This window comes from Brachypodium distachyon, chromosome 1 (assembly GCF_000005505.3).
Source record: "Brachypodium distachyon strain Bd21 chromosome 1, Brachypodium_distachyon_v3.0, whole genome shotgun sequence".
NCBI classification, from domain to species: Eukaryota; Viridiplantae; Streptophyta; class Magnoliopsida; order Poales; family Poaceae; genus Brachypodium; species Brachypodium distachyon.
In genome coordinates this window covers 36,099,778-36,114,619 of record NC_016131.3, presented here as the reverse complement: position 1 = coordinate 36,114,619, position 14,842 = coordinate 36,099,778, and the positions used below count along the sequence as shown (strand labels likewise).

The following is a 14,842-nucleotide window of genomic DNA, read 5'->3' as shown; positions in this document are numbered from 1 at the left end:
TGCTAGTCCTAATACATAGTTGTAAGCAGATACTAGGATCAATGTATATTTACAGTAATGTGTGAATTCAGCAACAAGTTTAACAATTATGATAAGAATTCGGAACTAGTTAACATATAGTTTCACTTCACATGCCTCTCTTTTGTAATGCTCTGATATTAGTTCCTTTCTAAATAGAAACAAGCAAATATGCAAGAACCTGATCACAAAAGATGCAGCACTCTAGTTGGTGCTACAATAACATACATAGGCAATTAGGCATTCATGTTTTTGATCACACACTAAGATAAGGGCACAATTTCATTTACCTTTAACAAATGGTAAAATTAAATGCTTCTGTAGACCATCATCAAACTTCTTTCCAGAAGCATTTTGCTTTTTTCCTCCTTTCTTTACCTGTCAGCTACAGTCATATATAGAAAATGACAAGAAAAGAAGTCAAGAAATTGTGGAAATTATATACCTGTGCATCTGGGTTTACTGCAAGAGCAAGTATAGCACCAAGTGCTTCGGCAAATGAATCTCGAACTGCTGACAAATTGTCCTCCAGGCCCTATAAAAGGCCGTCAAAAAAACACGGATTGAGCGAAAGAAAAATACAGCAGCCATTGGTTTTCCACTTGCAGTGAACAAGAAGAACAAGAGGAGGAAACAATACCTTAACACAACAACACATTGAAGTATCAAGTTCAGCCATCCCCAAACCAGGTCCACCTATAATAGCAAAGGCCTTCAAGCATCGTGCTGCTGCTACTCTAACAATATATGATTTGTCACTTATGCCACCTCGCATGATTATGCGGAAAGCCTCCAAATAAGCTGCACCACTACCACCACCACCAGAGCCTTCCAATGCATTCTCAAGCAAGAGGAGTGCATCTTGCCGCACAAAGTCCTGAAGTCTCAATCAAGAGAAAAATTGTTTTTACTGACAAAAAATGAAGCAGGACCACAAATTTCCACCAAGAAGAAGGCTGGAAGCCTGCAGAAACACTACTAAGAGAAACAAAAAGAACAATAAAAAAATCGAAGGAGAAGCACACAACCTCATGATACTTCATGAGTTTCGCTACGATGTTTGATGTCTCGATTAATCCTGCGGTAATCTTGCGCCCAAACAAGCAGTAAATTTCTCCTAGGCATTGTGCTGCACCTGTTAGGAATTATTGGGTTTTAGAACATTACAAATACAGATTGTGAACTATAACGAATTAACAATAAATAAGAAGACCGCAGGATCTTATATCATTGTAGTGTGGCTTCTACAAGAAACGGAGGAGATATCAGCATATCATTCCACGATGGACACTGCAGGAAAATGCAGAGGTGGAAACGGAAAAGAATGAGGTGAAAGGGAATAGTAGCTCCTATGGTTTCTACAGCATTTTGAGTTTGACAACTAGTTGATGCCAATTGATACTCGAATGAATATATCGCTGGTAGATACTGTATGTCATCATACTGGTACTCTTTCAGGGTGATAATCATAAACATATAACATAAGCACATCTCTTTATCTGATAAAGGTAAGTAAGGTTAGGGTCTGTCTGCCCACACATTAGACTGACATTATGGAAGTGTTTGTAGCAGTAGGCCTACCACCCTGCTGTGTCGCGGCCACTTATGTGTTGGTCTTGGTCATATTGGAAAAATAGCAGCTGTGTTTCGAGGATTACTCTAATTTGCATGACTCGTCTTATTTTGTAACTCAAAGCATGTGCGTGTAATATTTCAGTGATAAGATTCTCCAAGAAGCTAGCATTTGGGGGCTTACTAATGGGAAGCTTCAAAATCTAGTTTTGCAGGAAAATTCTTTGGAAGGAGAAAATAGGCTTATGCTTATACGCAATAAATCTCAGAAGTATTATTCTTCGCATTGAAACAGTGTTTTGCCTCCCATATTTCTAATTAGGCAAGCCAGCCATAGTCACAAGAGTGGGTGCGATATGTATTATTATGTCAACATGTGCTTGTGCATATGTATTATTATAGTTTCAGCAATTTTTCCAATTCTCTATCCCATCTTTCCTGGGTTTCCTGATGCCCTGTATCCCCTCCTGTTACAAATCAGCTGGATGGCTTCCTATTGGGCAGTGTACATGGGGCTGGTACCAACAGTTAGTTTCTTTTTTTAGGAAACAGGAAAGTTAGAGCTGAGACAATTCCAAAAAAAAAGTTAGGATAGAATTCCAAAAAGAAAAAGGTCAAGAGTTGAGTGTTCTTTTCTGATGTGAAGAATAAGCTAAGAAATAAAAAGGGGAGGAATACTTGAATTATTGCTTGGTTACTTTTCTTGAGATAAATTCTTTGTTTTAGTGAAAGAGTGAGTCCATCATTTCTCAATTTCAAGTGTCAAGCAATGGAGAATAATACAGGTCAATCATAATTTTCTTCATATTGTTGTAATCTTTCTAAACTATCTGTGTCATTTGTGCTAAAAATAATTTGCATTTTAATTGTTGCTATTCGACCTTTATGTCTTTTATTTTAACTTAAAAAAAATTGGCTTTGCATACCCAAACTTGAAATTCTGGCTCCACCATTGACAGGAAGACAGTGGCTTCGACGGGTCAATCAAATTAACGCAACAATGGATGTTCCTTCCATTGTCAGTTAAACCAAGGGCAAGAGGGCTTTGAGTGATAAGTATCTCATCAACTGAGAATCAGTTTGGCCAAACACACAGGGAGCAGCAGCAGCAACAGCTTAAAGTGAATCATCGACAATGCAGCAACCACAAACTGTACATTGTAGAAGTACAGAGACTAATTTTCAAAATTAGTGAACTCGTCCAACAGAATTTCGCATGGTTAAAAATGACCGCTCAGTGATAAAGGAGGTGGGGGTGCAAAGACAGCCAGGAGGTTTGCCTAGAAGCAGCCACCCTTTAAAGAGTGCGTAATAGCTCACTGATCGAGCGCCCTTGCACTGAAGATGAACGGGGCTAAGCGATCTGCCGAAGCTGTGGGATGTCAAAATGCACCGGTAGGGGAGCGTTCCGCCTTAGAGGGAAGCAACCGCGAAAGCGGGGGTCGACGAAGCCACTAACAATTGCGTGACTAGGTGATGTATTCATGCTACTTATAAGATGTATCCATTACACAATTATAACACCTCTAGCATATATCTGATTAAGCTGCACCATTATTACTGGTTCAAAACAAAAAAACAGCGTAGATCCTTCTTTGTCATTTAGCTAATGAGAGAACTACTACACTTCTATTTTTTTCTGATTCAACGATAATTGTGAACTTTTAATGTCACGCGATCATTACATGTACATAGATGAAAGAGATTTAAAATATTCAAGATACAATTTTCCAACACATTTCCAATAAGTCAAGGAATATATAAGACCTGAATTACTATTACTGACCTGCACACGCCATGGGATCTGCTCTTTTTCCATCTACCAACCACCCCTGCAAGGTACTCGCTCTTGAGTATACCGATATTGCATCACCTTTCTGAATTATCCGCACCATTGCTGATGACGCCAAGCGTCGAACAGGGCGGCAAGCCCCAAAGACGAGCAAGGATTGGAGAGCATCCTCACATTTCCTTTGCCAAAGCTGTATGGTCTCCTGAATAGCAACAACAAACACACGATTCAAAATCAAAGGCATCGGTACCAAGCTAATCCACCATTCACGACCTGAGGCTGCATGTTGCACTTCTAGGGTCCCTAAGGTACCTGTACCTCATTCTTTACAAGTTTGATCACCATGACCCACGCAAGCAGGAAGGGAGGTACTAATGTCTAAAACTGTGAACAATTATTCAAACATGTCTTTGCTTAGATTCGGGAAAATTGGAAATAAGAGCAATCACGAAGCATTTATTTACTTCTTTTGTCCCCTCCTCACAGCTAGACCCGATACTAGGATCCTCCAAGGCTCCAACCCAGCACTAGAAAACAGTAAGCTTTGCCAGGACACCAAACTCTAGGGCAGTGAACCAACCAAATTACTCTCGCACAACGAGCCAACTCAAGCAGATCACGGCCTAGCAACACCATTGGTTACTCGCCGGAGATCCATCAGTGAGCTCGTACGGCAATAGCATACGCGTAAGCACTACTGTTAGCAAAAGGGATCTGGAAGGTGAGATCTTGAGTTAGGGGAGGGGAGGCTTCCGCCGTGACCTTGGGGGCTTCGTCGAGGGCTGAAGAGAGCTCGGAGAGGAGGTCGAAGCAGAGGAGCGCGTCGGGGGGCTTCTGCCTGGCCGACGCCACCACGGATTCCAGCTGCGCCACCAGCGCACCGAATCGCGATAAAGGGATAGGGTCGCCGGCGGCGCCGCGCTTCGCCATGCGAAGGGCGGGGGAAGAGGGGAGCGGGTGTTTGGCCCTATGGCTTTTTTCGGTCCGCCGAGAGTGAGATGGCAATGAGAGAGATCTAGACTAGACGTGCAGCCTGGTCGGGGTTGGGACGGCGGAGTTCTCTGCCAAGGCTGCATTCGAAATTATACCGCCCATTACTTCTCCCCTGTTTATGTCTAATACTCCGTATAATAGCTTGACCAAACAAGAAAAAAAATACTCCGTCCGTTCCATAGTTTTGGGAGTATTTTCGTGTATAAGAGCATATCTGCCATATCCCGCAAAACATTTCGATCCGAAAAATAACCGTCAACATAGGTAGAAAAAAAAGATCCAACAGATCACGTAAAATCGTTGCCTTCTGGAAAAAAAATCAGGGATCTGAACTCTCAAACCAAAAATCCCAATATAATCACAGGAATCGGTTTTCATCTACTCACCGATCTCCTAAAAAAGGGTTGGAGTTCGCACCCGCGCTTTCCATTTCCGTCCGGACCCCGCCTTCATCTTCCTGGCCACCGCCGCCATCACTGCCAAACGAGGCTCCTCGGGCCGTCGCTCCCGCCCGCCATCACGCACACCACCGCCACCACACCCGCCTCCTCAGGCCGCCGCTCCCGCCCCCAGGAGCCGTCGCCGTCACGCATGCCGCTGCCCCAGCTTCCTCTGGCCGGCTGCTTCGGATCTGACCCTGCCGCCCGCCGCAACCCAGACGGGGAGAAGCAAATGCCATGGCACCACCGGCCCACTTAGGAACCCCTCCCCTCCATGGCCGACCCGGCAGAGCACCGCGGGGAGGAAGAGGACCTCGAGACGGATGGCCACGGGTGTTGATTTGATTGGATTTTGGTGGATTTGATTTGATTGCAGTGTAATGATTTTGATAGTTGTCAAATTCGTGTGTTTGAGAGTTGCTTATTTCGTGTGATCGAGAGTTGCCAATTTTGATTTTGATAGTTGCCAATTTGTGTGATTGAGAGTTTCCAATTTCTTGTGATTGAGAGTTGTTAATTTCATGTGAATGAGAGTTTCCAATTTCGTCTGACCAAGAATTGCTAATTTACAGGCCGAATTTACGGTCATGTTTGTTTGGACTTCTGTTTCAACTTTTGCTGCTTATAACTCTTTAAAAATCACTTCTCCCGTTTACACATGAAGCTGAGAAGCACGTCAGGAGGTGCTTCCTGCAGCTTCAGGAGGGAAGCTAAACGGGAGAAGTGCTTTTTAGAGAGTTAGAAGCACCAAAAGCTGAAGTAGAAACCCAAACAAACAGTTTTGAGCGCTTTTGGGCGGAATAGATCCCGTAAACTAGTTCACGGGCCAAGTTTAAGGCATACGTTCTGTCTGGGTAAAATTGATACCGCAAAACATATTTGCGGTAAGTTGCTAACACGTTTTTACGCATCGAAATATGGGAGATCAGCTAGAAATGCTCTGATATATTCCACACCTACTAACTCACATGTGTTTTATTGCTTGTCCTAGTAGAACTAGTGTATATGCAGGCAAAAGTCAAGGTTTCCTGTTCAGATCCTCAAAGAACCCACGCTATGTTAAGCAATTTTTATCGTACGACACTATTCGATCCGAAACGTCATAGCGTGTAGCGTTGTTAAATCTTTTTGCATCAATCAAACTACTGAACTAAATCCCGTCTGCCAAAAGGCCCAAAAGTGCCCAAAACAAGCCACCAATGAGTCATTGTTCAATTCGCATATTGCATAGCATATTGTAAAATAAGTTCAATATAATATGGTTCAACAACTACAAACTAAGATCTCTTCTCGATGGTTGTTTTCTAGCCAATTACCATGGTTAAAATCAGAGTCAAGAAAACTCTTTACCAATCCAAAAACAATGTTGTGTCAGTCTTATCCTTACCCGGTTTCATCCATTTACACTTGGAAAAGATTAGCGAGCAAAGGAGGCCCTAATTTGTTTCCATCGGTTAGTGGTTACTCGCTACGAGGTTATCTTTGTAGATGATTTCTCTCACCACACTTGATATATTTTTTGTCTTTTTTTAGTGAGTTCTCATTTGTCTTAGAAAACTAAATCGAAAATGAAAGATGAAAAAAAACTATTTTGTATATTTTTTTTGTTGAAAACAAAAAATAACAAAAGGAAAAGCCAAAGAAAAATAATAGTACATTTTTTGGTGTTTTCAAAAAAGTCTTTTTAAAAAGCAAGACCCAAAAAAACTTTCTTTTTGTTTTCAAAAACTTTAGAAAAAACAAGAACCAGAAAAAAAAACATTTTGACAGTAGAGGTCTGGCTACAATGATTGCGTGATGATTTTGGTGTTTCTATCGCTAGACTGACGGCCTTTCTTGCGAGACAATAGGGAACGTTTGGATTAGTAGTTGATCTAGCTTTGTCAGGCTGACTTTAACTAGCCTACTTGAGCAAGAGCCAGTGGGAGCAAGATGGTTGTTTGGTTGCAGTTTGCAACCAGCTGGAGAGCTCCCCTAAAAGGGACAAGTATGAAATAAGTGCAGGGTGGACCAAGACCCAATACTAGTGAGTTAATGAAAGATTGGGGGCTGAACAGGCGAATACCAAATTTTATTTTTTTCGTTTTCTTTTCTAGAAGATACAATCACTTAATTCTAGGATTTACTAAATTCTCTAAAGTGAATGCAACCCTAGTACGAAGTGAAATAGCCGAAGTAACAATAAATAGCAATAATGTAAATGGTGAAAATGATAACACATGAGAGACGAAGAATTTCACTAGAGTACTACCGATTGGGTAGTTGTATGTCTCCGTTTGGAGGAGCACTCTGCCACAAAGATAGAGACGTCACAAAGGATCACCCCATTCTCTTCTCTCAACACCACAAAGGTGAAGTGAGCTCCACTAGTGACTTCCTTGAGAGCGAAGTCAGGACCCTTACCCGGGAACCTCTCGAGTGATCTGTACGCACTCAAACTCGTAAATACAACTCAAAACAGGACGTAGGGTATTACACCTCCGGATGGTCCGAACCTGAGTAAACTTTTGTGTCTACACTTTGTGTCTATCGCCACGCCGACGATCGCCGGAGCGATCACCTCGTCCTCCACTGAAAAAAAAAAAGGTGTGTCCGGCATCCTACCGTGCTCCGACGTAACCGAAATAGGGGAAAAAAACCGAACTACAAACGACGAGGGAAGGATCGATCGGGGACTTCTGTTCGCTCAAAATAAAAAAAAAGGAAGACCAGGGACTTCTGCTACGTACAGCCTTGTCGATGTTTCTCAGTGGACTGATCTACAGCTAGACCCTTAGTTTTTAATAAAAAACGGAAGAATCAATCGATCGATCGATCGATGCATCAAGTCTAGCGCGTGCATGCAGAAAGGACATAATCCTTATCGATAAAGATCGATTTCTTTAAGTTCACCGTTCTGTGAGAGGCCAGTTCACTCATTGTCAGAGCAAAGTACATGACAACGAGTTGAGAGAAATAGCACAAAGTAAAGAGAAGTACATGGATGAATAAACTATGTTTGTTATTTTTCAAAACAATAAAATTGTGATGTAACAGACACCTTAGGATGTATTTTGGGCAAGATAAAAGTATATTTTCGGTCCCTCAATTTACATCAAAGTTTAGAAATGGTCACTCAACTCGAAATCGTATCCATTTGGATATTTGGTCCCTCAATTGTCAAAACGGGATACTTTAGGTCTTTCTTCCGGATTTTGAACGGTTTTGACCCCACATCGACCGCCCTCCCCCCCACTAATTCTCGATGTTGGATGCCTCGATGGCATTAGGTTTCTCCCAGAAATAGTCCCTGAACTCGAAGTTATGTACATTTGATCCCTTGACTATACATCATGGCATCCGACGTGTAAAATTCTTAGAAAAAACCACGCCGTGTGGACTCAAAACCGTCCAAAACCAGAAGAGGGATTAAAATTATCCGGTTTTGTCAATTCAAGGACCAAATGCATATGATTTTGAGTTGAGGCACCATTTCTAGAGTTTACTACCAATCGAAGGATAAAAATGTACTTTTCTAATTGGGCAATGCGCATAACAGCTGGGCAGTTGCTTAACTAGCAACTGGCTGGCAGCTAATTGATCCCAATTCTATTGTTAACACTTTCATGTCTTCTCCCTGGACGACCTCACCACTTCCACTTCCCCGTCGTCCATTGCTTCGACTCTTGTTCATCCGCCGTATCGCGACCCATCTGCTCTGTGATGCGGCAACACCGCTAGCCCTCTGCATCAGGACTCGGGACTTTTTCAAGAATGCAAACTCAGGACTTAGCATGCCTTGCAGCACCACAAGCTTCTTTAGCTATGACCCGAGCAAGCTTGATCTGCACCTTTGCCGGTACGGGCCAATGGGGGCTCCACGCTCCCCTTTTCGCGTGATCTAGGAAAGTCTGAGTAGGCCGGGCAAAAAACCCATTACCTGAAGCCCGAACCCGATCCCGAACAACCCGAATCCTAAGAACTGAACAGAATTTTCGGGTGACAAATCAGAAAACCCGAAAATATTTTGGGTAATTGGTATTACTTTTCGGTAGGATATTCTTTCCGATACCCGAATAAACCGAATATCACGAATTCCCGATTTAATAGAAAAATAACAGAACACATAGAATCTGGCTGAAGCCCAACTCCCCCACTAACAGCCCAACCCAACTCAACTTCTCTCTATCCCGTACTGGCGAGGTTCCACTAAGGGCTTCTTTGGATTGTAGGATTTTTGAAAGAAAAAATAGAGGATTTTGATCTAACGAATAATTCCTATATATGTTATTTGGATTGTAGGATTTGCAACAAAGAAATTTCATAGGATAGGAATTTTTCCTCCAAATTTTGGAGGAATCCAAGCATGAGGTCTACCCTCTTTGAAACTTTTCTTTGAAACTTCCAATGCATCTTCTCTCTATCTCTCTCATTTCTTACTCCATCTAATCTCAAGATTCCTGTACTTTTCTTAGGAAACATCCAAACACTTTTTTCAAACAATTCCTATGTTTTGTATTCCTATAGTATTCAAAATGCCATGGCATTTCCATCCCATGCTTTTCTATTCCTTTGTTTTTTGCAATCATTTGATCCAAAGAGGCCCTTAATTTTGTCACTAAGAAAGTAAAACAAATCTCCCTCACGTGGTTCATCGCACGGGCGTGAGCCTCAAGGGACGACATCCGCGCCGCCGACCTCGCACAGCCCGCTCGGCCGCCTCCGGCACCGCTCTCCTCCGGCCCCAGCGCCCCGCCAACCACGCGCTACCCTCCCCTAGCCTCGGCGGCCGGCGCCCCGCAACTCTCCTGATCTCGTCGCTACCCCTCGCCGATCTCACTGCTTCCCTCGCTGGCGGCCGCCGCACCACACGCCGTCCTCCCCAGGCGCGCCCCTTCCCCGCCGCCCCCCGCACTGCCCCGCCCAGGTAATTCGGATTACCCAAAACCCGAACCCGGAATTTCAGGTACCCAAATTTTGGGGTTTACATTTTTATAGCCTAATTCCGGGTATCAGTTCTGTGAACCCGAATTCCGAAAAACCCGAGTAGCCCGACCCGAAATTTCGGGTTAACCTAACCCGAATGCCAATCCTGTCTGTGGCTGACGGCCTCGGCTCTCTTCTCCGCCACCCACCCTACCCATGTCCTCCTTCCTAGCCCCTCCCCCTCCACGGCTCCCAGGTGCTAGGGTTAGGCTCCAACCTCCTTCCGCCGACGCCGAGAGGCCGTCACTCAGATTTAGGCCTCGCAGAGCTGCTCCCAAGGTAAGGCAGAAATAACCCCTGATTAAACTGAGCGATTGTTTCTGCGTAGCTGGCCCTGTGGTTGTAGACAGGCTCGTAGCAGTATCAAGTGCTCGATTTTTTGTTGTATTGGGGGCAAACAGCCGTCGGTTCGTGAATCGTGTGTGGCTTAGTTTGAGAAGCATGTTTAAATCTTTCCTGATTTATCTGTAATTGGGAGGCATCTTCAATTCGTTAACTCGTTTGTGCATCAGTCTACTGTGTTACTGCTACAATGACAAGAATCTTTGTCCACTAGTAGAATTATTTTGTTAGGTTTCCAGGCTGTGACGTTGTTCCCCAACTGGTCAATCTAAATGCCATCAGTCTGTTTTTTTATTGTTAGAATGGCATAGTGCATGCAATAATATGAGTTTCTTTTTGTTTCTCGTGCTTGTTGTGTGCATTTAGGGACAGAGGCTGGTGCACATCTCATGCTTTAGGCAGGAGCAAGATGGGTCAACAACTTCTGATGATGGCACTGGACTCAAGTACACTGAGCTGGTGGAGATCTTGGGGGATGGTGAGCTTAAGGAGGAAGAGGGACAAAGCCCCAATGAGGAAGGGAAGAACTATGAAAAGGGTGATTGGTTTGTTGGATTGCAGAAGGCAAGTCTATTTTCAGCAGTCCAACTTATTTCTATTTTGAACAATATCAATTTCAGACGTAGCATGTGTTAGTTGGGTACTCCAAAATGAAAGCAGCATCACAGTATGCAGGACATAACAGAAGTAAAGAACTAAAAATACTAGCTTCGATGCTCAGTTCGACTTGCAATGCCATATGAGAACTTGAGATAAGGTTGTAAACACTAATCATGTATGGAGTCCTTGCGTAACACATTCTGAATTATTCCGTCATTCAATTTGAGCTCGTAACTTGTTTCATTAAATCTTGGGCATGGCTTTCAACTTTGTATACTGCATCACTTCTATACATATTAGTACAACTGTTTCCAAAATTAGTTTATGCGTGTGATATTTTTAGTCAATATACACTTAGGGCATCTTCAACAAGAGCTGGCACTTATCCCTTCTCTCTCCTCAATTAACTATGTGATATATTTTTATAAGAGAACCATTTCAGTTTGGACCCACATGTCATGCTCTCCTTTTCTTCTTTCTCGTGCCAAAGCTGTTACTACTTCAAGTAACCACTACAATTTTTTGGTCGCTAGTCAATGTTCCCTAGTCACATTTCAAGAGGTAAAACAAAGAATTTTGTGTAGTTTGTGTTTGCTTGAGTCTCAGACACAACTATTTGTTCGGAGATGAGAATGTAAGTGTTCGGATTTGAATCAGTGTATGTGAGCAAAAGAATGTTTAAATTTACTTATGTGAAACTAAACCAAACATCGCATCTGGATGAGTGATGCTGCCACCATAGGAATAAATCAATCTTTATCAATAAATAAATTTGGAGCCATGCATACACTGATGTGCATCAAAATATGAACAATTCCCAGGAAAATAAAATAAATGGTCAGTACAAATTCAGAGTTCAGGCACGTTTAATCAGTAATATAGTCCTACCTCCCCTTTTTTATGCATCAGAGGGTTTTGTCAAAGCAAAAGGGAAGTGGTAGGCCTTAATTGTATTGCTTGGAAGAAAAAGATGACGCTCAAAGGGGTAGGAATAAATGTTTACATTCCAAAATGTAGGTCTAACTGTAGATGGATTAGTTCATACAAAATGATGCCAATGAAAAAAGTTCTTTCGAATATAATGCAACATATCAATTTTGTATCAAAGAATGCACATGTAGGTGAACTTATAGTTGGTCAAAGTTACATTTTGGAAAACCTGCACGCCCTATATTTTGGAATGGAGGGATTAGTTAATATGAGGATATGTTATGTACTAGTATTAATATAGGTACTTCCATGTTTCTTTAATCTGGATGCATTTAGGTTTGGGTCTGACTTCAGTTCATTAGGCTCAAACCTCTTTGAACCAAGGTCCAATAGGCCAATGTCCATCCTACATTATACTTAATTCAAATTAATTGCACTATCATGATATAATTTGAATGTGTGTGCAGCATACTGCAATTTCTTTTCTTCCAATGCTGTATTGTGTTTCATGAGTTTATGAGGAACTTTTTCGATGACCAGTTGATAATTTCCATGTTTAAGAACGTATAGCAAAAAAACTCGTCCTTTTATATACAGCAGTCTTTGCTTTCTCTTTATTTCTATGATGCCTTGCACAGTTTCTTACCAGTAAATCAGAATTCTGATAGTTTCCTTTTGTGTTACTCTTGTTGCAAACATGTGCTATGTAGCTCAATTTGCCAGCCTTCGCTGTTAGTCCTTTTCATTGTTTAGACTTCAGTTTGTCCTGTGAGTCGATTAGAATTCTGAATATGTGTCGCAGATAAAGGACAATCTACACGAGAGAATATTCAGATTCTGGAATGAACGCTGGATGGTACCTTGGACTGGACAAACTATTGCCCAGGTTAGTTCTTCAGTTTAGACTTCTAATTCTAATGTGGGAATAAACTGAAAATCACAACTCAGCTTGGGCCTCTCCAAACAGGCTGGCTATTACAATATGTCTCCCTCTAAAGAAAAAAATTATGATCCATGTACTAGCAGGATGTATATAATAGAAAGGAATATATGGCTTATTAACTTCCCACCGGTAATATATTGGTTATTGATTGTCTGCTAAAGTTAACACTTAAACCGGCGATGCTGATTAAATCTTTTCTAGTGAGCTCTTACGAGTTCACATGAATATTGTACGTAGTGTTGAGAGAAACTCATTTATGCTTTCTTAATATAGGTCATGTTTTTGTGGATTGCTACATTTTGGCTCGTGGGTTCCTGGATAGTGCCATTCTTGGCTCATGCTGCTGGCTTTAACAAGGAAACATTGACGCACAGGGGGCAAGCATTATATAGCCTCTTGACAGACATAACTGAAGGCCTTGCTGGGATTGCTATCCTTCACCAATGCCTTGGTAGATTCCGCCCCCTTCCTCCAGGCTGGTTTGAGTTCAAATTGAAGGGCGGATGGCATTGGGATGTAGCTTTTGGGTGCCTGTTATTTCCATTGGTTAATTTGCTTTCTCATATCAACATCAACCTAGTTCATATGTCATCAGGGCCAGTTGCTGGGGTATCCAGTGTGGAACAATCAATTGTGGCTCGTGACCCGGTGGCAATGGCCTTATATGCTGTGGTAGTCACTGTATGTGCACCTATATGGGAAGAGGTTGTGTTCCGTGGTTTCCTTCTTCCATCTCTAACAAGATACATGCCTCTTCCATGGTCAATCCTGGCAAGTGCTGCAGCTTTCGCACTGGCACACTTCAATGCACAAAGGGTGTTGCCGTTGATTTTTCTTGGGGTTGTGATGGGAGGTGTCTTTGCCAAATCACGCAACCTATTGGCATCAATGGTGCTTCATAGCCTTTGGAACGGCTTTGTGTTCTTGGATTTGATGAAGTGAGCTATGCCGATATGGTTGTCCAGCTTGGTATCTCTGATGGACTCTCCTCCGAGTCTTCTGTTTTCATTAGAAGAAACTTTAAATTTTGTGTGGAGTATAGAAGCTAACACAGGTTAGTTGTCAGATTGTTTGTGTGGAAGAAATCATGCAGAGGAAAGGGAAAGGAAATCGCAGTCCAGCATTCTTACTAGAGAATAAATAACGGAAGACAACTTTCTGAAGAGTGTGTAGGGGTGATACTGCGGCCATAGGACTTGCACCAGAACCATCGTGCTCAATCATATAAAGTATATACCCATGAGAACAATTGTTCATTGTGTATGTAAAGAATTTTCCCATTCATAAACTAGTTTTGTAATTGTCTTGATTATGCGGTCAGAAAATATAAATTGATTGGTATGTCTTGTCCGGTGACTTGACTAGTTCATGTGTCAGCAGTTACCATTTTTTTTACCTTCAGTCAAATAAAATGTCAAGAATTATACTCCCTCCGTTCCTAAATTCTTGTCGTCATTTTAGTACAAATTTGAACTAAAACAACGACAAAAATTTAGGAACAGAGGGAGCAATTCCAGATAAATCATGTTATGTTTATGCTGTTGCTGGGAGCTATGCCGATATCGTATGCTTTATGAAACTCTGTCGTTACTGAGCAGATCAGTTTGTGAAGATTATCTCATCTGTTCCTTTTCTTAATTTGAAGCGTATTATCTAATCCTTCATTCGTAATTCAGTCCTTTTTTCCCCTTGAAACTATTTGCATGAGCAGATCAGTTTCGTTCTCGGTCTGTTTTTTTGAGTCTTTCTTGTGCCCAGTTCATGGGGGATCGATGCTTTCTTGGCTATAGGATCTGACGGGGTCGTAGTTTACTGTTATTATTTTCTTGGCTTTGTTCTTTGAATTAGTGCAAGTCTTGATCCATGCTTTCGGAATGAGGCGCCCTGATAGATCAGTTTGCAGTGATTTACTAGGCTGATGCAGCTTGATGGAACGATGCTTTGGTAATGAAACAGTACTATGCCTGTTTCTTGGTGCATACCTTAACAAATCCATGCTGAACTTCACCATATCTAAAGGATGATGCATTGAATCAGTAATACTGAAATGGTCCACGGTCTTAACCAAAAGGTTGTATATTTTCACTAATAAGGCCCTCCATCAGATAGTGATACCTGGAAGAATTTAACCGTGCACATATGCTGAGTTGTACTTAAATTTGAAAATGGTTTTAACTTGTAACATATATTGCTCACCAAGCTTCGATATATATGCATGTACTTGAAATGATGTTGTCTCTTCAACCT

At 42.0% G+C, this 14,842-nt stretch overlaps 2 protein-coding genes across 6 annotated transcripts in view; one reads left to right on the top strand and one right to left on the bottom strand.

Moving 5' to 3' along the window:
• LOC100834154 (protein SWEETIE) overlaps nt 1-4,421 on the bottom strand; it is a 44,952-nt gene extending 40,531 nt beyond the window's left edge. For 2 of the 4 annotated variants that reach the window (XM_024457961.1, XM_024457962.1), the window contains exons 1-6: nt 4,145-4,421; nt 3,377-3,584; nt 1,047-1,153; nt 659-895; nt 464-553; nt 309-396 (exon numbers count right to left, since the gene is read on the bottom strand). In XM_024457961.1, the coding sequence (XP_024313729.1) occupies nt 309-396; nt 464-553; nt 659-895; nt 1,047-1,153; nt 3,377-3,584; nt 4,145-4,312 (898 nt within the window). In that variant the 5' untranslated portion in view covers nt 4,313-4,421. The remainder of the gene's footprint in view (nt 1-308; nt 397-463; nt 554-658; nt 896-1,046; nt 1,154-3,376; nt 3,585-4,144) is intronic. The other 2 variants (XM_010229358.3, XM_024457960.1) reach the window with 2 other exon arrangements.
• Nucleotides 4,422-9,861: 5,440 nt separating this feature from the next.
• Nucleotides 9,862-13,996, top strand: LOC100833844. 2 transcript variants are annotated; one of them, XM_014897002.2, is made up of 5 exons: nt 9,862-10,059; nt 10,489-10,686; nt 12,455-12,538; nt 12,869-13,046; nt 13,191-13,996. In XM_014897002.2, exons 1-5 carry the CDS (start codon nt 9,937-9,939, stop codon nt 13,535-13,537), a joined length of 930 nt encoding a protein of 309 aa, XP_014752488.1. In that variant the 5' UTR covers nt 9,862-9,936; the 3' UTR covers nt 13,538-13,996. The 2 variants fall into 2 exon arrangements, with proteins under 2 accessions (XP_014752488.1, XP_014752487.1); XM_014897001.2 differs by having other exon boundaries at nt 9,878-10,059; nt 12,869-13,996.
• Nucleotides 13,997-14,842: the final 846 nt, after the last annotated feature.

Excerpts from the sequence above, each read along its gene's own strand:
- LOC100833844 (XM_014897001.2), top strand. The coding sequence starts at position 9,937 with ATGTCCTCCTTCCTAGCCCCTCCCCCTCCACGGCTCCCAGGTGCTAGG. Across the intron at positions 10,060-10,488 it reads CTCGCAGAGCTGCTCCCAAG|GGACAGAGGCTGGTGCACAT; the intron begins GTAAGGCAGAAA and ends GTGTGCATTTAG. Across the intron at positions 12,539-12,868 it reads CTGGACAAACTATTGCCCAG|GTCATGTTTTTGTGGATTGC; the intron begins GTTAGTTCTTCA and ends TTCTTAATATAG.